This window comes from Agelaius phoeniceus, chromosome 4, assembly GCF_051311805.1.
Source record: "Agelaius phoeniceus isolate bAgePho1 chromosome 4, bAgePho1.hap1, whole genome shotgun sequence".
Classification (NCBI taxonomy): Eukaryota; Metazoa; Chordata; class Aves; order Passeriformes; family Icteridae; genus Agelaius; species Agelaius phoeniceus.
Genome location: NC_135268.1, coordinates 31502181 through 31525235, shown reverse-complemented (window position 1 = coordinate 31525235; position 23055 = coordinate 31502181). Strand labels below are relative to the sequence as shown.

Genomic DNA, 23055 nt, shown 5'->3' with positions numbered 1-23055 from the left:
CCTATGAGCCTCTCACTTTAACTATTTTTCTGTCATTCCAATATAAACAAATAAGAAACAAAATAAAGAAAAATAACAAAAATATATCTTGTGAGTGTTCTCATTTGATTTAAAGAAAAAGCAACCTTCCAGAGTGGCAAATTCATTTAAGCAGGGTGTTTGCTACATATATTATCTAAAGATTTGGTCCTCCAACTGCCTTCTTTCTGAGTGTCCAAGAAAAGCTCCACTGACAAAAAACAGCTTTTTGCTTAACTAGCTAAAATGCAGCTTCATTTTAAAGAAAGTTGGCTTAAGTTGACACTCCCTAAGAATAGTCTGGCTAGAATGTGTTTGAGGTATAAAAACACAAGTATGCATAAGTCTAAATATTTAGGACAATTTCTCATTGCAGAGTAACCTCTTATCTAAAGATCAAACACAGAGACAGAGAAATTCTCTGAAACGCAGAGAATAAGGGCCTTTTGCTGAAAGCCAAATGACCCTTCTGGAGTTAAGCTCTCCAGCTTCAGCCAAAAGCCCCACATTTCACTTTAAGCTTTGTGCCTTATGTATGTATGTACAGATACTTCCTAATTTGCCCAGTTTGACCTGGTGGCCCTTCACTCATTATTCTTCATGGCTGTTATATTTTCCTTCTTTTCTAAGTGCCAAAAGCTGATCACTCATTTACATAGTCCTGTTGCTCCCTCATTCAAGTTTTTTCAAATCCATTTTCTAACAGTTCAATTCATTGCAGAGTTCATGAAAATCCCCTTATGAAAATTCATCATCTGTTCCTAGTTGGTCAGAAGACCCCTGGGTGCTCTTCAGAGATTACCACACAACAGACATTCTGTGAGGTACAGGACAAATGACCACGTGGATGAAAGTCTTGTGAAGAAGGCAATAAAAGACTTCTTCAGATTTTCTGGATGGAAAGAGAGATTTCAAAGACCTCAGGAGAGTCCATCACAAGATACGGGCATCTACACCATTAGTTCCTAACTTGAGCTGATAACTTATCAGCTGGTGAACTTCAGCACTGGAATGAAGGAAGGGCCAAGGTGAGAACTCTTTAACTTGCTTTTGTCAGGGAAGGTCCTTAAGCCATTACATTACAGCCTCTGGTAATCACAGCCAGATTCTGCTTAGTAAGTGTTTCCTTAGTCAAAGGATCAGCCTTTTCAATATCTGAAATGCAAGCAAGCCTCCTTTGATTTTCAAGATAAAAAAAAATAGAAGGGCTGAAGATAAAGGAGCAGATACTCTGCTCAAATTGGCAATTCCATCCAGTTTCTTATGATTACCAAAGGAGCTTGGATCGGTAATCAAAGTACACATTTGTACCTCCATTCATTAAGTACCCTGTTCCTTTTCTGAACTTTACTTAACAGCTAAAATTTTAGCATTACTGTATGAAACTATGTTCACATTCAAGTACATTTATTATTCCTCATTCTTTCTAGAAACTAAGTTATGTTTAGTTTTCATAAGTTTGATTTATATTTTAATGTAGTTTTTGAACAAGTAATTTAATTTGTCAACCTTCCAAATGAATGACAAGCCATTCCAAGAACAGTAATAGGGAGCAGGGGAAACAGAACAAAATTCTTAGTTTGTTGAGAACAGTAGAGTAAACATGTCCTTTCGTTATTGGTGCACATCTATATATACTCTGGTACTCCATGATGAAGGAGGAAAAAAGGCGTGGGTGTGTGAGCTGTGTAGTTTTGTTTTGATTAGTAGCAGATAGCCTGCAAGCTACATATATGAACATCCATTGTCTACTTCCTGTCATATTCTCACCCAGATGCTCTGGAGATGGCTATATTAAATATATAATACTCTGTAAGATGAGACTCATTAAAAAAGGAGTTCTTGCTTTTATAACAATTATTTTTCTATGTACTTTTAAGCAAGTGTCTGATTCACTCCAAAGAAAGCTTAGTTTAACCCACTAAGACAAACTTAAATGTGAGTGAAGACACAAGTCTACCTTCAGCAGAATGACTAATTTCCAACTGCAGACCTCTGTTAATGGCATTGCTGCACAAACTGTAAAAAGCACAGCTTGTCTCTCAGATGCCAGGTGCATATTTCATGGTCAGTAGCTAGGAAATATCCTCCTAATTGCAAACTGAACATACTGCATCTAAAAGTGATTAAAAAACCATTTTCTCTAAAGGCTTCATCTGTACACTATTGATCTTGGTGGCACCTAGACCAGGCACAAAATTATTTGTAGATTTTCACTTTTCCAAGTGGAAACACTCAATTTTTTTAAATTGTTTATTAGCTGATATTGCTGACAAGGCTTTTTAGTTTAAACCACCTTTCTGGTCCAATTTCTGAACAATAATCCATTAAACCATTTGTAAGTTATTGGCATTCTAACACATTTTGAGTAAAACTGATGCAACTCATTTTAAAGTCTCTCCATTAGCCAGGATAGTCCAATCTTCATTTAATTTCTTCACTACTGTTTCTCTTCTGAGAACAGGAACTATTCCTAGCATTAGTAAGAATGTCCCAAAGAATCTAACTCTTAGTGCTAAAGTTTTTGTAACACGAAGTACATCTGCATATGCAACATATTTTCAAATTGATTTGAACATTAGAGAATAGCTGGGTGTATCAACAAAAAAAACAACCCCCAAACTATGCACTCAAAAAATCTAAATAAACATTAACTTTTCAGCATTAACCTTTCAGATATTAAGATGAATGAAAAAACTGAACAATACAGAACTATTTTCTCATACTGTCTATATACCCTGACAATTCCTCTGTTTGTCAAGCTAATATTTTCTTTGTTTAGAAACATCAGAATTAGAAATTTCTGAAGGACCTAAAAGGAAAAAAAAGACATTTTCAAATACATATAACATGACATTTTCATGGTATTCAGTAAAGTCTGGATGTTTTATCAAAATTTATTTTCACAGAATCATGTAAATATTAATTTTAGAAAATAACTTGAACTGGACTGGCAGTGATGCCTCTGAGACCACACATTCAGAGAGTCAAAAGAGTAACTATGTGGATATCTGTAGTTTAAAATTGTGTCCATTTGAACCCCTTGTCTCTCTTGTTACAGGATAAAAATAAACAGAGAGAGCTAAAGTAAAAAGGCTGACACCAAAATTGCTACATGTGTTGTATCTGGTAGTTTGCTAATTTTTGAGAAAAAAAGTTTGCCTAGACATGTTCAGATCACTGTTTTAAAGGTAAAAGCCTAAGACATAAAAGTTATCAGTAACCAGACATTCTAAAAACATGCTAAATCAAAAAGGAATGCTGACAGGCAAGATCCCAGGCCCCATAAATATTAGCAATCATACCACACAGAAGTCACTGCAGGCAGTATGTAACTATTCCTGAGAGAGCTGCCCTATCCAAAGGCACACAGTAACAAAGCATGGCTATTGTGTAAAAAAAAGCAAAGGCCTAACAATGTTTTAATAATTTTAATTCCTCTTATTACAGTGAAAGAACAAAAGTTTGAAATTCTAGAAATGTTTATTTTACAGTGAACACTGAAAGTGTTTAGCTGTTTCCAATTACAAGCTGACCAGCAACTCAGAGGAAAGTCCCTACCATTTATACACTTATGTTGCCAGACAAACTTTTCTATAAAATTAATTATGAGAAAAATTTTATTAGCTCCTAAACACCTCTCTCTGGCAGGCAGAAAGAATTAAACATATGCAGAAGGGTAATCTTGATATTAGGTGGAGCTTTTTCTGTTGACTTTATGAAAATCTGCATCAACTATGAACTATTGTAAGCTTGCACTCTCCATGGCTTTGCTGTCTACCATAACCTTTAGAGAATCTAGCAGCATCATCTCTCCAACTCTGCATACACGCATACCATGTCACAAAAGGAGACAAATCTCTCTACAATGGATGCTCTCCCATGAGAATATATCCCACCTACATAGACCTGTCTCAAAGGTGAGAAACAATCTCCATCTGAAGCAGGGTCACAAGTTGACTAGAAAAGTATAAAATCCCACTATTTGTTTGGCTTTTTTTACTTCAAATTATTCTTTTCAGTTTTACTGCCTTTGAGAAATAATTTATTAATCAATGCTAACTCACAAAAGGTGTCTTAAACAACATTACCAAGTGGCAAAGACAAACTTCTGAACTGCAGAGGTCATTAGAAAAAAATCCACAGATTCTGCTGTTCTAGATATATTTTTACAATACTGTTCCTGTAAAATGGAATTATCAGAATATATCCACAAGACCATTATTACCATTAAGCTACTATTACGTAGCTTCCTCTAGTGGTCAGTCCCTAAATCTTGTTGCTTCTGCTATTTACTGTAGTTACACACAAATCTGTGTTCAAATGCTGTAAATTTGAGAAGGCATTAAAATTTATACTGCAATGTACCTCTAATACAAAAGCCGAGGAAACTAAGCCAAAACGTAGAGCAAAACATTTGTTAGTTGACACTAAAACAGTGAACTAGCTAAACAGTGAAGTCAGCAAAAACCAGAGTTATTAGTTTTCCCATTTGCACCCTTGTGAATATGCATTATAATATATTTAGTTACATGGTCAAGTTTGACTTTCCCACCATGAGACTCAGGAAGTAAAGACAGATGTTCAGTTTTTAGCTGAGTCTTCAGATATTTGCTATGAATCATTCAAACTTTTGTTTTGACCCTGAAAATTATGTATGTATGTGCGCGTGTGTGCATGCACGTTTTAATGAGCCTTGCTGCTGTGCAACTAGTTTCTTTCTGCAAAACTCAGCTGAGGGAGGGGGCAACTTAAAAGACACAGCAAAGCATTCACCAAATTTGAAGGCCACTGAAAACAGATGACAACTTGCTATAGCCCTAAAATACCACAAGAAGAATCAAGGCAGCTCTCTGTCATACAGGATGAGAAATTAAGAGGATGAAATTTTACACTGGGCACCAGGAAGATTTCCTTACAGGTTGAAGTCATTAAGGAGGAAGAGAGAAAACCCAAAGGTAGAAAGTGACAACTGCCTGTTACTAAATATATTTTATTGAATATATTTTACTGAATATATTTATTCAACTGTTAAAAAGAGTGCGATTACATAACACAACAGCCATCTCTGACTCTAAAATAAGGTAGTTAGAAATCTGCTCAGGTGATTTAACTGAAAATAATGCCAAGGGTTATGTTATCTAAATTGTACAGACGTAGAAAATCATATCACCCATGTGCAGTTTGAAAATCTGTGAATGAGTAACTTTTATAATATGGCTTTTTTCTGTGAAACAGCAGCAATAACTTTTATGTCCAGCTGAATGCATTTCATTGCCTGAGATTCTTTACTGCCTTCTTACTTTTGCCTTTGCACTTTTCTGCACTCTGGAACCAAAAGAAATCCCCCTCAACCTTTTTTTTTTTTTCTTTCCATCTCTTCTATAAAGCTTGTCAACTTCCATTCAGCTCTGACAAGGGCATTAACTCCCCAAAACTGACACCACCATTTACTCATTCATACATTGCCAGCAACAATGCATACTGCCAGTGTAGCAATGCCTGACAAAACATATAATGAAGCAGAAACTTAATTTTAAGTTCAAGGACAAATTAATTTTGAAACACTACTGCATATTCCCCTGGGAAGCCTACAGGTAGCTCAACAGTGCCAACCTCACAAGTGCCTTAAATGCTCATCCCTCCATCACAGAAATTCACATGGAGCTTCCACACATTTGGACAAAAAAACCCAAATGCACAACATACAGACAAAAGACAAGGGCATGACTGAAGCACTAAGTATTACATTTCCTTCCCTTTTTTTCTTTCTTTCCAAGATACCAGTCTGCATGTTACCAGCTAATGCAGCTTGCCCTAGCATTGCAGCTGTGATTTGCTCCCTTGTGCCATATTTAGAAACGTGCTCACTGTGACTGTTTCAAAAGAGGCTCTCAAACCATTCTGTGGGATGCTGACTGTAAGGGTACCTCAGCAGTTAAAATACCTGATGTTACACATCCCTCTGCTGTTGGTATCTGCCTAACCTCATTCATTTTTACAGTTGGAATCAGCTGGAATGTCTCTTCTCCTCAGGAGAGCAGGCAGCAAGGGATTTACAGCACAGTAACTAACCTCAGGTCTCAAGTTTGCTTATTCCCTGGCATACCATTACATCCTTGGGGAAAGATAACACAGCTGACAAAAAATGTCACAGCTCCTCAAAATAAATAGTATCTGTCCAAATTTGGAGAGTGCTGCCAACTCTGTTTATGTTCCTGGCTTTCTCTCAAAACAGCTCTAAAGCTGTGGACTTTGTTAGTAAAATAAGAAAGGAGAAAGATTTAGCCACATCTCTTTTCAGAAAAAGTTTTGTGCCTGTTTCTCGTCACTTTGTAAAAGCTTTTTGGCATTACAGCAACCTGAATATGCAGTGGTGCTTGGGTAGCAATGTAAGAGCCTAATAAATAAAACATGAAAGCTGCAGTAGAGAAAATTCAGTAAAATTTCATGCATGCTTTTCATTTTTCATGCTAAGGATCAAAATATTAAGTGCATTTCAGTGCCAAATTCTATATTAAAGTCACTCATGATTCTCTGTATTCCATTAGAGTTAGAAACTCCAACCAAAACCCAGCATGTCAGAGACAGTACAGTCAGTCAAGATTGTGATAACCTACTTTCATCTAAGTGACAATTAAGCATCTCTAATGAAATGCTTATGTTTCAAACAGGCAAGACAAAGTAGAAAGATACCAATCTTAACAGCATGGAACTGAAGGCAAATGGGAGCTAGAGACTCCTCCTCCCACACACATTCTAGGGTACAGCACAACTTATAGAATTAACATGGTTCTGGAAAGGATGATCCTGATGTTAATTCTAAAGCATCAGAGTATTTTAATTATAGGATTGTTTCTCAACTGCTCAGGTGGTGGCAGAGTAAGTATCAATAAACTTCCTCATGTTTAACAGAACAGAACATAAAAAAGAAATGGTCAGTGTACCTGTTTTGTATTGCTCAGCTTTAAAAAGAAAAGCAGTTATTCTTTGACTAACTTCTGAATACCAGATTTTAGGCTAAAGAAGTGCAGAACTTTTCAGGCAAAGGATCACTTGAAACAATGCACAACTTACGCATCTCTTCAACCACGTCTGGATCACATTCTCTGTATTTGTCTATTTCTGTCTTTAGCTGCTCTTTTTTCTGCCGAAGGGCAGCAAGTTCCTTCAGCAGAGCTGCACGATCCGCCTGAGGATTCAAAGGATGTTGGGAGATACAAAAAACCCCCAAATATTAAAAACAGTAATTATCACCCAAAGTTTTTTTAAAAATAAAAATATACACTTAAAATTTAAAAGCTGCTTTCACTACTGCTTTCTGTCTACAAACTACTTGAGCATTTTATTTTATTACATAGAATTCTCAGAGATATTAAATGATACTGAATACCAGCTGGAAAGAAAAAAGGCCAAAATGTATCAATAAAAGAACAATTTTCTACAACCTTTAAACCATGGTTTAACAATGGTTTAACAAACTCCAAAGAGATCTCTTAAGTATTTGGCTTAAAGGTTAAGCAGTATTTAGGAGTGCTAGTCTCGTAATTAAAGACGGCATTACAGAAAAACCTATCATCCACCCTTCCACAAACTGAGATGCTGTGTATCAACACCCTCTGAATTTGTCTTTTTTTCTTTTGCACACCATTTAAGAACAATGGTCTCAAAAATAAATTCATGCATTTATGACATGGTAGTCTTTGCTAGGATTGTACACAATATTGACCTCAAAGATTCTATTGATCAATAAGAATCTGCAGACACTGACTCAACATGAGCTCTCCGACAGCCAGCTCAGCACATACTTCTAATTCAGTCTGTAGCTACAGACAAACACTGGAACTGGCTGATATTCAAATAACTCAAGCTAGGGTAGCCTAGAAGAGCCAGATTGCATGAGTTTGTAAGCCATCGAGATTTTACCAATGGCAATCTCCATGGCAACCCAGCAGCCTGAGGTGTTTGTGGATTTGGGATTTTGTTTATAGTTGTTGGGTTTTCCCCCCACAAACTTCCATATTCCCAGTGCTTTTGCCAACAGTTTGGATTCAGCATGTTCTGAAAATGCAGAACGGAAATCAAAAGTTTCCAGATGCTGAGGTATGGAGGTGAGATGCTTGGAGACCTACATTGCAATCTACATTTTTTAGGACTTCTTCTTGATGTATAATCAGGAATGAAAATGTTGGAAACATCAGCCAGAATAGGACTTCCTGACCAATAGCTGTCTGTAGGGCAGGCCACATGCTGGAGAAGCCCAAGGCTGAAACAGTTTGTTTGGAAACATGACAAGCACAATTATGTGAGAAACCTGCCTGTGATTCCTGATTACAGTCCATTGTGAATGAATGAATAAAGAATCCCCATTAAAGACACTGCCAAAAAGCAGGTTTTAATTGAATTTGTGGAACTGCAACATTAACAGAGTTTGATGGCAAGGTTCACTCTATTCCTTACTAGATAAATGAAACACACATAGGGAAAACCTAGAGTATTTCTACAAAACAGTTTGGATTTGAAGATTTGGCACTTTCCTACAAAATTCAATTCCTCCTGAAAGCTTCTGGCTGTGCGTGTTTATTGGAGGTTTAAATCACTTTAGACTGAGCATCTCAGAGCAAGTCAGCAACTTAGAATACCATACAAAGTATTTCTAACTAATATGTTGGTTATGACAAACAGGAAGCCTATATATAGTTTTTGCAGTGTTAACAGCTTCAGCAGCAAAGAGCACTGGGCTTACATTACTGCTCAGAACAGTAATTTAGGAAACTATATTACAAAGAAGTTGAAAAAAACCCAAACCAACATCTAAGTTTGTAGTTACCAGATCTGGCAGTTCAGCACCCTTTGGCAACTCTGGTACAGGCCTCTGGGTAGTTCAAGTTTTAAGATATTTTTATGTCTGAAAACACCTGGAAGTACTACATTAATATTTACAAGAAGTACATACTTGTAGCACTACATACTTGTAGCACTATTTCCTTGTAGGATTATGTCCCCCCCAAAGCAACTTACAGTATCTTCACGTCCAATTTTTGACTTCTCGATGCTTTTTTCTAAAGCCTCTTTTTTCTGACTGCTTTCAGCAAACTAATAAAGAAAACAAAGTACAAAATAAAACTTTTCCAGTAACATTAGACACAGCTATAAAAAGTGCATAAATATTAATGTATTTAAATAAGCAAGTGAATATGTCTTTTTAAAATACATGTGTTTAAAAAATAATTAAATTTTAAAATACATGTGTAACACATGTAATAAAAATAAAGACAAAATAAATACAAAAGTGCCCAAATATAAATCTGAGGCTCTGACCCACAGAGAAAAATTACAGGAAACAACCTCAAGTCTAAGAAATATTTATTCCCGTGGCACATAATCTTGTTACATACTGCATGTTCAGCATGGGACTAAAATCCTATTTCATACCATAATCTGGCATCTCTATGTAAAGGTCCCCCTAACATGGAGGCTTTGGATCTGATGATTTCCTTTGGTCCTTTTCCAGCTGTCCCTATTCATCAGAAGCAGTGACAAAAGCTGCAGCAGCTCCACCTGCTCAGCTGTGGATACCGGTGTTCCCAAAGTCTGGTATGCCACTGGCACAGCCCCAAACCCTTTTACATGCTGATGAACAGAAGCCTCTGTTCAAAGGCATGCAAAGCTGTGGCCCCCTTTTACTGTGTGGCCCTTGCACTGCCAGACCTCACAGAGATCCCTTCCTTCAAGCCCAAGGCAGAGGAATCTCACAGGGCTGGTGTGAATAATCCTTCCATTTTTCTGTTACATCAGGAGAAATAATTTGCCAAGAGAGAGCTCTCTCCATTAACCTGCCACCCATCTTGAACCAGGCCTTTCCAGTTCAGTTGGCAGTTTTCCAGAGATACTTTGGAAACTCTTAAGCTGAGCAGGACTATGACTCGACCCTCAGGGACACCATACTCAGCATCAGACAAAGCACCTTGAAATATTAAATGAGATGAACCAGAATGAAAAAAAAAATTCTAATAAAACACAGTTACTGCATTGAAACCAGCACAAAAGAGGAAAAAACGAAACAACAGCATGCTTTTTGAGTACCCTTTGTTTTAGTTTTAAAACTAAAGCACTAATCAGTATACCAATATATCAAACTAACTGTGAAAAGAACAGCTGTCAGAGCTCAGCTTTTACTCTGCTCTACCCCAAGATCCCCCACAGGAGTCCTCCACTTCTACATTCCCCTTCTCACTGAGGATCCCACTGAGTGCAAAAGCATTCCCAGATATTTCTTGCAATCTCCAGCCTTGATAATTTAACCATATCACTAAAATTGTGCAGCTGATATAAATACATTCATGCAATACAAACTGCACTCCTTTGGAGGTACAATCACTTCTCAATTTCAATTTAAACTAATGTTTGGTCCGTATTTTCAGAATACTAAATGTAAATGTATGATAATATCAGGCAGAGCTAACTGCCAAGTCCTGAAGATCAGTCATAACAGTAAAAACAAACTCCATACTGGTGGTCCATAAAGATTACGATACAGCCCAACTGCAGCTCACTGAGTTTAGTGGTTCCTTTCACAGCTTGATTTAAAAAAATAATTACTCTGTGTTCATGCATGTGTGAGCATGCATACAGACAAAAAGTCTCCTTTCTAAAAGAATGCTTTAGTTTTCTTCAATTTATATAGGAATTATACTAATGGTAAGACATAATTTGAGGAAAACTATGTCCAGCTGTTTACCTGCTGCTCTCATGCAAGAAACCACAGAGGCAGTATGGGTTTCACTGTGTGGCTTGAAGTACACCAACATCTTAATTTCGGTGGATAGTCAAAGAGTACTCCTTCCAGGCTTTCCACAAAATTCTTAAAAGAGTAGGTGTGTTAGTCCCCACATCATGCCCTATCAAACAGAGATATACAATTCAGAAGGGGCTAAGTACTTAGATGCAGTTTGCACTTCACTAAGTCCAGGGAACACAAACCCCAGAGCAAGTCATTTGGCATCTCTGAATGCAGGATTTTTCTGGAGCAAAACCCACAGAGGACATAGAGAAGCCAAGGAGCTTAGCTAGACCCTTACACTGCAAGTGCAAAGAAGCCAATGCTCTCTGCAAGAGAGGTCATAAAAGTGTCACTTTCTCTGGTTTTTTTTTCATACTCATTAAGTTCTTAAGGAATATTTCTGCTTTCTCTAAAATGGATGTAGAGGAGGAGCTCTCAATGAGTGCAAATCATAAAAGCCAGTTTCCAGCATGGAAGCACCCAATAAGGCATTTTATCATTTTCTTGATCCTCTGTATGCCACATCATTTACTAATGCAAGAAACACTAATGACAAACTATGGGAGATAAAGGAATTTCTTAAATTCTGTCGTACACAACATGCAAGTTTACTGTGCCAAGAGGTTAGAAGACCTTCCTTTGCCTAAAAGCAAAGATGATTTTTACAAAATCTTATTTAAGATATTGCCTTCTTAACTCACAGATTTTAATTGCTTGGGTACTTTCTGATTTTTAAATTATTCTTTTATTATTATTACACATAACAAAAAAATTTATGAAATAAAGCGACACCTCAGCTCTTTATGCATTATTTTGAAGTCATGGTGGTTATCCTCTATAACAAATAAATCTGAGGATACAGAAAGGAAGAGCAGAAGGAGACAAGATATAGAAAAAACCCTAACAGAGGACAAGGATTCAAAGGGTGAGGAACAGATGCCCAGGGTTTGTACAAAGAATCTATGACTATGAGAGAAGCAGAAAGGCTTGGATAGAGAGGTGGGAAAACAGCTGAAAATAACTATAATGAAAGAAGGAAAGACAGCAAGGATAAAGGAGTCAGGGGAAGGAAGGATACACATGATACAATACTTAATTGAAAGGCAAGTGCAAATGGCAAATGACAGTTTATAGGACATTAAAAAGAAAAAAAAAAAGCAGAATATGCAAACATTGTGTATGTATGATAGCAGACAACCACATCTGGACAAATACAGTGACTTACTTTCCCACTCACCAGCTGTAGAAAAACCTGATTGCAAAGCAGCACAGTAGCAAATGGAATATTTCAATCCTTGGAGCAACTTTTCAGGGGAACTGGCAAACAATTTCTCAAGGAACATTAACCACTCTGAGAAATCTATCTCCTGCCAAAAGCAGAGAGACCAGTCCAGAGATAAAGATACTGTGTGCCCTCTATGTTTCTTGAGAGACATGTCTGGGCTGACACAGGAACAACCTTCTGCCACAAGTGTAACAGACCAGCTGTGGAGAAGTACAGAGAGACTCTACTCCACTACAAAGTTTCATGTCTCTTCTATCTGACTGCTCTGAATCAGCACATGATTAAGCAAGATGCAAGAAAGCAGCAAAAACATCATCTAGGGGAACAAAAATGGAGAGGAGACTAAATAATTCAAAATTAAGAAGTTAAAAATGTTCTCCACAAGAGCATTTTCATGTTTTCAAAACACAGTGGGAGCCTGCAAGAAGACAGTTTAATGTAACTAGCATCTATAAAACAGGAGAGTTGGGGAACAATTTCTTTAGTTTACAGACCAGTGTGATCAATGAAATGGCCACTAGCCTTAGACACTGATACAATCCAAAGTCCCCCCCAAAATCCCCAAAGGGAAAAATCATTCAAAGGGATGATTTTTCCTACTCTGCAAAGGCATCACAATGTTTAGCTAGACATGTGTGTGCAGCAGTTTGGGTGTGCAAAGTGCTGTGTGCTGGTGATAACCACCAGTTCCATCAGGGAACTTGGGGTCTGGTTTGTATCAAAGAACACAGATTAGACATACTCACATCATTTATAATCTAGTATGAACACATTAATACCAGGGCTCCACTTCAGCAAGCCACTGATGTACATTTGGAAGAGGAATGTTTAACCCCAATGAACAAGGGCAGTAGGTTTCAGTTCCAGTCTTTCTCAAAACCTGACTGATAAACTTATATTCTAGAATAAAAAACTACTTTTTTTTTCTTCAGCAAAAGTTTTTGTTGGTCCTATGCCATCTGATTCCCTGTTTTTAACCACTCTAACCACCAGTATCCCACCAAACATGTAGCTTGTCTCACCAGCATATTAAAATATCTACAAGCCCAGTATAAGCCATGCAAACCCAGCCCGAGTATGTTCACTGGCCAAGAATCAAGCCAAGGTCTCACATGCTAACCACCAAGAGTGCTCTCAGCTGTTAACTCACTATCATTATGGTCTGAAAAAGAAATATCATCTGTTTGGGTTTTCTTTCGGCCAAACACTCAACCAAAAATGGTATTCAAAACTACTGCTCTTGTGAGCTCCATTCACTGTGGCACTACAGAAGAATTAAAGACATCAATTTTTTAATCATTTCTAACTTGTAAAGTTATTTGCTTTGGGTTTGAAGCTCACTGTGCCTTGTTTCAGGCTAAAGGCAAGGCTAGTTGTCTTTTGGTTAAACGAAAGCAGTTCAAGAGGTTTAGGGTAACATTAAGCAGTAGATAGGGTATTTCTTTTCTATGGGAAAACTAACTCACTACTGAAAAACTTAAGTAGAATTGACAGAAGGTATGGAAAGAAAGTACTTCAAAGCATTCCTCTAGATTTTAAAGAAAGAAAAAATTGAAGCTAAAAACAGACTAATAATATATAGAGAGGAAAAATGCAAAGATCAACAGCCAAAGAACAATCTGAAAATATTGAAAACAGACCTTTGTATTAAAAGAAAGGCAGAGAACATTACTAAAAGAAATCACTTAACAATTACTCTTGACTAAAACTTAGAGGAAGAAAAATCCCAAAGGGCAGCACACTGAAATGCAGAACTGCTTTCTTAAGTACTACACTAAGCAAGCATACAGCTGCTCCTTTTACACACACAGTCACAAATCCCTGCTTCCCAGAGTTTCCAAATCCATGTAAGCAAACTTTGCAGCCAGCTAATCATGGTCACAGCAGCATGGAGAGCCCTCCTGTGACCTGCAGTACTGTGGCCTCTGCTCTGATGCCGGGATGTCCCGTATCACTCATGAAATGCCATTTCTCCATATAACCCACCCACTGAACTGAACTACAGCAGGAGCAGCCACCAGGTCCACTGGGGCCTCAGTCAGGGATGTGATAAATATCCCATTAAACTCTCAGTGAGGCACAAACTGCAAACATACACTCGCTACATAAATACAACTAAGATGTATTTTTTTTTCTTATCTTTTAACATTTGTGAAAGGAAGAGAAAGCAACATGCAAGGTCTTACCCTGAGCCACTCCAAGTCATTTCAGCAATATGAAGTAGGGATCTGTATTTGGTGGAACATAGAAAGAGCAAGTAGGACTCTGCAACAGTTCAGGAAATAGAAGTAAGAACAAGAGTAGAGATAAAGCAAGATCAAGTAAGAATTTTTAACTCATAAACTGAAGAAGAAAGATTTTTTCAGCAAGAGGACATCATAAAATGGAAGGAAAACAGACTGTCGAAAAAAAGAATGGAAGAGTTAGGGCCCACCACATTTCTGTATTCATAAAAAATTTGGTTTTAAATACTGAAATATAGGTATATTGGAAAAATGTTCAAGAACTCTCTTCTCTTTATGCATGATATAAATTTTACCACAAGAAAAATTTTAATGCAATCTTTGAAAGAGTCAATAAAAAAACTTGGGAGAGAATAGGAATAAACTTGATTTTCTGGAGAAAAATAATCACATAATTGGTCAGGTTGGAAGGGACCACAGTGGATCATCTGGTTCAATGTTCCTGTTCAAGCAGGGCACACTGCACAGGATTGTGTCCAGATTGTTCTTGAATATCTTCAGTGGCGGAGACTCCACAACCCCTCTGGGCAACCTGTGCTGGTGCTCGGTCACCTGTACAGTGAGCGACCTTATCCCTCATTTCAGGTGCATTAGTTAACTTCCTGTGCATTAGTTTCTGCCCACTGCCTCTTGTCCTGTTGCTTTGCACCACCAAAAAGAGCCTCGATCCATCCTCTTGATGGCCACCCTTTTGATATTTATACACATTAAGGAGGTCCCCAGTCAGTCACCTCTCCTTGAGGCTGAACAAGCCTGGCTCCTGCAGCCTTTCCTCATAGGAGAAATTCTCCAGACCCTTGACCAACTTAGTAGCTCTTCACTGGACCCCTCCAGGAGCTCCATGTCTCTCTTCTACTGTGGAACTCAGAACTAGACACAGACCTTCAAATGTGGCCTCACCAGGACTGAGCAGAGGGACAGTATCACTTCCCTTAACTTGCTTTTTCCAATGCACTCCCAGAAAACCACTGGCCTTCTTGGCCACCCTGGCTGGCTCACAGCACACAGCTGGCTCAGGGACAGCTTGCTGTCCACCAAGTTCTCTGGGTCCTTCTCTGCTGAGTTGCCTTCCTGCAGGTCAGCCCCTAGCCTGATGCATGCTGTTTTTCCTCCCTGAGTGTGGGACCCTGCATTTGTCCCTGTTGTATTTCAGAAGGTGGTCAGATGTAATTTCAGATGGGACTTGGCCTTTCAAGTTTCATTTCTACTTCTCCTGACCACCTCTCAATATTCACTCCAAGTGGCCTGGCCTTGCTTCTGTTTCCTGGTAACTCTTTGCTTTTGCTTGAGTAATGACAGCATTTTATTTATCCATGGTGGTTTGTTTCTTGTGCCCTTGGCCTGACTTCTTTCTCGTAAGGATGCATCATTTTCAAGCCTGGAGGAAGTGAGCCTTGATCATCCACCAACTCTCCTGGCCCGCTCTTCCCTGCTGAGCCTGGTTCCCATGGGATTCTTCCAAGAATATCCCTAAAGAGGCTCAAGTGAGTTCACCTAAACTCCATGGTCATCATCTTGCCTGCTGTCCTGCTACCTCTTCATCCAACACTGAACTCTACAGTCTCGTGGTCGCTACAGCCAAGGCTGCCCCCAACCTTCACATCCCAACAAGACTTCCTTGTTGGTTACTGTGAGGTCAGTCAGCACACCATTCCTTGTGAGATCCTCCACCATCTGTGGCAGGAAGTTATTGTCAATGCTTTCCAGGAACCTCCTGGACTGACTGAGTATTGCTGTACAGCTTCTCCAGCAGATGTCAGAGGGCTTAAAAGTTCCCCACAAGAACCAAGGCCGGTGACTTTCAAACTTGCTGCTAATTGCCTGTAGAAGGCCTCATCCCCCTCCTCCTCTTGATCGGGCAGCCTGCAGCACATACCCACAACAGGGTCACTCTTTCCACTCTGCTCTTTTATCCTGACCCATAAGCTCTTGACTCCCTCATCATGCTCATTAAGACAGAGCTGAATACATTCCCTTTCCCCCATAACACATCATATTTGCTATTAAATTAAAGGATAGTACAGTGATTATTTTAAGTAAATAACACTTGCTCTAAAACATCATAGTATTAATCCTGCCAATGTGTAAGTTCTGTCTTTTTTAAGAGGGACTGAAGAGATAACAAGTGTGAATTTTTAAGTTTAGCACTATAAATATGTCAGTGATTAAAAAAAAGTATCTGACAGTCATGCTAAGTAAGTGAAGGGTTTTTTTCAGGGGACTAAACTGAAAAAATACCTGACTCTCCATACAACTGTTTGACAAAACACTACAAAGACTCTCAAAAACTAGCAATTCTTAAGTCAGATCTCTGCACTCATAAATATTTCTATGTTTTGCTAGAGTATCCATGTGGGAAAAACTGATTTACTTGCCCCTCCCACAAACACAATTCATTTTACATTTCAAAATAAAATTTGGCCTATAATCCTGATTTACTTAACATGCTAACAGATGAGAGTAAGCTGAAATATCATACAGTAAATTAGTCATGGCTCTGTTCTCAGGCCATGTTGAATATGAGTATTTGGTTTTTTTCTGGCAAATAAAATAAAATGTGGGGTATTCAGAAGAAACAAATGAGAAATTCACCCTCCATAGGAACCTTCACCCATCCACATGAAGGTTCAAATGTACAAACCTGATATTGTTACCTGCAATTATTTTAAAAGTATTACCATACAGCAAATCCCTCTACATTAAACGTATTTTAATGCAATTATTTTCCATCTTTTTAGATTTGCCATAATAATTAAGTTAATTTAGAGAAAATGTCTTGCCAAGAGCTTTTGTTTTTGCTTCATTCATTTGCAACACCATTTGATAAGTAGTGGTTATGCAACAAAAAGTAACTGCTCGAGGCCAACCTCCTTAAAAGACAGAAGGTGAAAGAAACAGTTGTGCAGGCTCAAAGAAAGAACTGAATTTCTGTGGCTGCTTTCAGAGTTGGCGTAATTGGCACGACCTGAGGGACAGATGGCTGTCTACTCAGATACAAATATCAAGTACACCCCAATCAACCTAAAAAAACCCCAAACCAACAAAAAACAGCTGAAACACCTCATTCAACACTGTTTCACAAATGCAAGCAATCTAATAAGGAAAGCTGAAAGAACTTCAAAAGACATTCACATGACTGACAGAACTACAGAAAATTTTCATACCTGGACATGAAGGATATGCTTGTTACTGAACATTAGGGTATTTAATAAGCCTACAAAGTCCAAGGTGGTAGTTAATAGGCCTGTTCAAGGCAGGAAGAACATAGAAAGATCTTTTCCCTTGGAAAGAAAGGGAGAGGATGAAGAGAAGTTTCAATTTTTCCCTGAAGGGTTTTTAAAGATTGCTATCCAAAGCAGCTGGACCATACACTGACAATGCCTTCAGGGACTAGGTAGAGACAGGCACAAGTTAAAACACCATATTCATGCAATATTCCCTGAGCTCTCATTCTGCTTAAAGACTTTAGAAACAAAATCAAACTTTATTCCACAAACTTCTAGAAATGCCCAAATTCTACACTGAGATATTATCAGTAAAATAATAAACCTCAGTAAAACACATCTATCAAACTTCAGAGTTTTGACAGCAGTTCTACAAACTAACTCTTAATGCCAATTTTGTCATTTTTAAACAATGCTTAGACAGATCACCCAGTCATCGCCAATTCTTGATACAAAGAAGAGTCTTTCCATGTGTTCAAAAATAATGAGCTGTTTGGCTGTGATAAGAAAGACCTTTTCCTCTAAAGCCTCCCTGCATCAAAATAACACATTTTGGTCTTATACTCTGGGTTTTTTGTTTAGTTTTTCTTTCATTTTATTCCTTTCAGAAGAGGAAAATTCTATGAAGTGAGACTTCTATAATTGCTTGCTGGTAGCTCATTTCTGCATGCATGTTAATTTTCTAAAATAAAATATGCTATATTAATTGAATTAAAAGATTTTAAGGTGAAAGTCAAAGTTTACATTAAATAGGACTACAATTCAGTGTCTCCATCAAATCCAGCTCTGAAAGTAGTATTGGCTGCCTATCATTAGGCTGGAAGCTTCTGGCCTTACAGTACAGGCAAATTTCCAGACAGCACAAACCATTTAAGCCTTTAAAGTTTCTTGGGATGCTGGTTATCTGCTGATCTGATGAATGGTCATTCTCACCTGCCATGCTGACCATGGGGCACAGGGAGATGTGCAGGGCTGTGTCTCTGCCAGACCTGACTGGGCTTCTACAGTGAGAGCCCTGTTTTTACTTCCAGTTTCTTTTCATTTCAGATTAACAATTTCACTGCAGTGCCAGGAATGGAGCTAGCAGCCACAGTGCAAACCTCTTCAAAAAGGTAAACTGTGTAATGATATTACTTAAAAAATTCAATGTCACACACAAGCCTGTTTGAAAAACCTAGTGGTTTTCCTGCATCAGAATAAACATCTATATATCCTTTTTAATGTAGTAGGAATCTTCCTTCAAACCTACGTAAAAATTTTTAGAGTTATTACAAAGACAGTTTAAAAAAAATTTGCTCTTAAATCATGCCAATTTTATCTTATGCTCATCAAGAAGGAAGGAAAGAAAAACCTACACTTCACAGTTGCCATCAAGTTAGTTATATATTAACAGTAAAAGGAAAAGCATGAAATTCAACTAATGAACACCAAATTATGAAGTTGCTTAATTCCAACAGAAGCCTCCAGAGCACTGTATTTTTAGAAATCTGCCATGACAGCAGTAACTAAGCATACCCTCCAGGGCTTTGTAGAATGCCATAAAACATAATTCCAGAAGGCTCTAATAAGCTACAGCATTAGAAGAGTTCTCTGACGGACATTTTAGGACATAGTAAATGCACAATCATTTTAAGATATCACCATTTTTCGAGTGCAAGATGCAGAAGTAACAAAAATTGTGGACTATTCTAATAAAATTTTCTTAGCATTTTCCAGGGCACTAATAGAGGGAATAAGCCTTACAGGATCAATGAACAAATGGGCATAAATGTAATCAACATACTGACAATGTTTAAATTCTGCAAATTCTCAGCCTCTTGCCCTTATTGCTACAGCTCCCCCTGGATGGTTTGAAGTGAGTTAGTCACACCATACCAGCTCTGCAATAGGCCATTTCTTTATGAGTCTAGTCCTTCAGTTCCAATAAAATGTACATGTCAGTGAAAGCCGGAAGGCTGAACATGGGAAGGGTCACAAATTGTCTCTGTTGGGAGAACAATTACTATGCAAGTGAAATAAAAAAAGTGAGCCAGCACAGAATGGAATCACCCAGCTCACTGGGACTGCAGACTATCAAAATGGTCAGGAAAATCCAAGGAAGAATAACTTACTAACTAACTAAATATGTAAGTAGAAAGCTAAATGACACATCCTCAAATAAGAGGGGAAAAAAGGAGGCCTAGCATGCATATGGGAAGACTACTCTAACAGCTTAGTCAGCACACTGGGATCCTGACTACATATTACAGAATAATAGAATGGTAAGGGTTGGAAGCGATCTTAAAGACCATCCAGTCCAAACTACCTCTGCCATGGGCAGGGACACATTCCACTAGACCACACTGCTCAAGGCCTTATAATGGCATTAAAAGAAAGACCTCTTCAGCCATCAGAATTTTACTTTTCCTGGAAAGGAACAATTTATTGCATTTTCTGCCACCTAATAAAATTAAATTGTAAACACACATATGTCTAAATTACTGAATGAGAAAAATGTCTAAATAAGTAATTCCTAGCATAAGTCACACACATTAGTTCTGACTTCTGGTTCTGCAAATGTACTTCTCTGGTTTAGAGGACAATTCTTTAACCATACTATCTACTACTTAAAATTAATAAAATATATATGAAAAAGATAGTGCTAAGCTTTCTAAATGTATTACAGCAAAGCTTCAGATCATGATAAACCTTAAGACATTTTATGCCCACAAGTCCTTGTTTTTCAATAAATAGACAAAGAATTTTTAAAAACACACTGAATACAGCTTTTCAATGGATAATGTAAAAATATTACAATGCAAAAATAAACTGTTCTATTGAAAGTATTATGCCATGGATTCCAAAGGTGTTGCCCATGTACCTCTAGGAATAGCTCATCACTGCTGAGAGGCAAAAAAACCGAAAACAGTGAGACCCTGCATTCAGAACTATCAAAGGCTGAAAACTGCAATAGTGACCCAAGGTGTGTGAGGAGCTCTGCTAAGAGATGATGCCATGTACCATCTGCTGAGGACATTTCTACAAAGCAATGCCAAAAGCTTGCTCCACAGAACTAGGTCCCACAGGCTCTCCCTGCTGATGCAAAGCTCCATCTGGGACACAAAACTTGTCCAGTATCTACAGCAGCATCACCCGACTTCAACCACCATCAGGCCTGCTACTCCTCACTGCACATCTGTCATCTCCAGGGATTTGTACCTCAGTTCAGGATTGGTTACTTTTAGCCAGCCACTGCTGAGCCCTTGTACTTAACTGCAGTCCAGGATCAACCTCCAAATCATGTGGAAATACCCCAACACTGGAGTCAATGGGATGAAGGAGGAGGCTGCTCACACTGGAACAATGAGGACAGCAGAAGTTTCCTGAGCTTCAGTCAGTGGTCTCAAGCAGACTTATTCAGCAACTTTCCAGTCACAGTATTTAAGGAGGAAAAATATATCTAAAAGGATAGAAATAGACCAAGCTGCATCTTGAAAGAACTTTCTGATGGTTAAAACTCAAAATTTTTTTGTGTGCATTCTAAATAAACAAGGTTCTGTTATTTTACTTATGTTGTCAGATATCTTCAGGAGGCTTCAAGCCAGATTACTCACAATATGAATATTTTTTTTCCATTAACTATTTTCAAACAATGTGCTTTCCTAACATAAGCATTTCCTAATAGAGCATTCCTTTATTTTTTTTTTACTAAAATAAATTCTTTCACTTTTCATATTTCAATGCTCATTAGTACAAACAATTTAATAGATATGAAGTCACTTGATTTCAACAAGTTCATTCCTGCCTGGGGGGTGGGGTTTGTTGGTTTTTTTTTTCTTTTTTTCCAAACTAGCTGGCAAATGTGAGTCAGGATGTAGCCAGTGCAAATTCTCTGCTTGGTTCAATATATGAGTCATGGGAAGCGAAAATCCCTCCTTTTACCAGCCCTAGGGCAGGGATTTAAGGAATGAAACATCAACTAATCTTTTCTACCTTAACTAACAGTGGCCCAATGCAAGGCTTAGTGGGAGAAAAACATTGCCAGCAACTCTCAAGTCTCTTGGTCATGAGTATGTTGAAGCAAGCACAGGGAACAGCACAAAATGTCCATCCTGTGTCCTGCTGTAAAAAGATTCTGTTCCATCTCCGTTGCAGTTCAAGGTGACACCATTTTGCTCTTAGCTGGAAGAGCAGCTCTAACAATTTTGGCTGTTAAACTTTCCCTTGTAAAAGCCTCAGAACACAAAAAGATTAACCTGCAAGAGAGCAACACCATGAGAAATGAGACAAATAACAACACAGTACAATGAACAGTTTTAAATGGAACAGTGAAATGAACACCACCACACTGAGGAAAGAAACTAACTAATTGTTTTCCCAAGCTACTGGACTACAGTGCTAATAGTACTGTCAATAGTTACACTAACAACTACAACATCTTTGAAGTGCTTGATATTTCAGGTCCCTCTCAGCACAGATTCAAGTGTTTTGCCCAAGACACAGATGAAAAAAATGAAAGAAAATCTAAGCTGAATCTGTTTATACTAAGGCTACATCAGAAAGATTTCTCTTTTCCTCACTCACAACTGTTATACCAAGAATAAACATCTTGTTTTGTCAAACTATAACTGATCCTAGGTAACTCCAGGCTTCTAAATCCAACAGATAGAAAAATATTAGAAGAAGATCACATCATTTCACCTTTTCTTAGGGAAGGAAGACAAACCCCCCAGTAAAGCTTCAAAAGTTCTCTTTACAAGCAAGGCTGCATTAAAATTTTCTCCATTTACAAACATTGTTAAAACATTATTTCTCAGTCCACACCCTTGCTCTTCTTTCACCATCTCACACCTGTACCCAACTTAAGCAAATGCAACTTCCACATGCAAACAAAACAAATGTGTGTATAAACCCATCTCCTCAAAATGCAGTTTCCAACATATTTCCAGTGGTTCTCTTCACAGATGCATAAGCATAACCAAGAGGTGAAGAATAAGCACCTGACAGAAGGCACAAACCTTTAGGAGCAGCCATGCCACTGCAAAACAAATCAATACAAAATCCAAAGGGACCTGCTGAGCAATTCTCACTGTGGGAGCTATCAGAGGAAATAGTTCTAGCAGATGCTACACAAACTAAAGACATTTGCTATCCTTGCTTTTCAGAAAAACAGGAAGAGGCCCAAGCAGGCCTCTAACTTGGGGTTAGAGGGCACCACCAAGATACTAATTAGATCTGCACAAGATCTGCCTCAGGGATTAGTGCCCCTCTCCAAACACCTGCCTCCACAAAAGCAAGCCAAAAGATGGGGTCAGGCAGGGAAGCTGTCAAAAGAAACTTTAGCATTGTTTTTAACTGTGGTATCTCTGCACACTGATCATGTAATAAATCCTTCCTGGAAAAAGTCTGGTGTATACAGAACCCCTGTGAAGTGCAGCTTAAAACATCCAGACAAAACTGGCTTGATCTTCATTATGAATACCAAGCCAGACTTCTTTGCTTCTGTATCTCCAAGATGGGATG

At 38.2% G+C, this 23055-nt stretch overlaps 1 protein-coding gene across 1 annotated transcript in view; it reads right to left on the bottom strand.

Moving 5' to 3' along the window:
- MND1 (meiotic nuclear divisions 1) overlaps nucleotides 1–23055 on the bottom strand; it is a 41289-nt gene that overhangs the window by 10139 nt on the left and 8095 nt on the right. Inside the window, exons 5-6 of the mRNA XM_077176592.1 lie at nucleotides 9040–9114; nucleotides 7096–7210 (exon numbers count right to left, since the gene is read on the bottom strand). Coding sequence (XP_077032707.1) covers nucleotides 7096–7210; nucleotides 9040–9114 — 190 coding nt within the window. The remainder of the gene's footprint in view (nucleotides 1–7095; nucleotides 7211–9039; nucleotides 9115–23055) is intronic.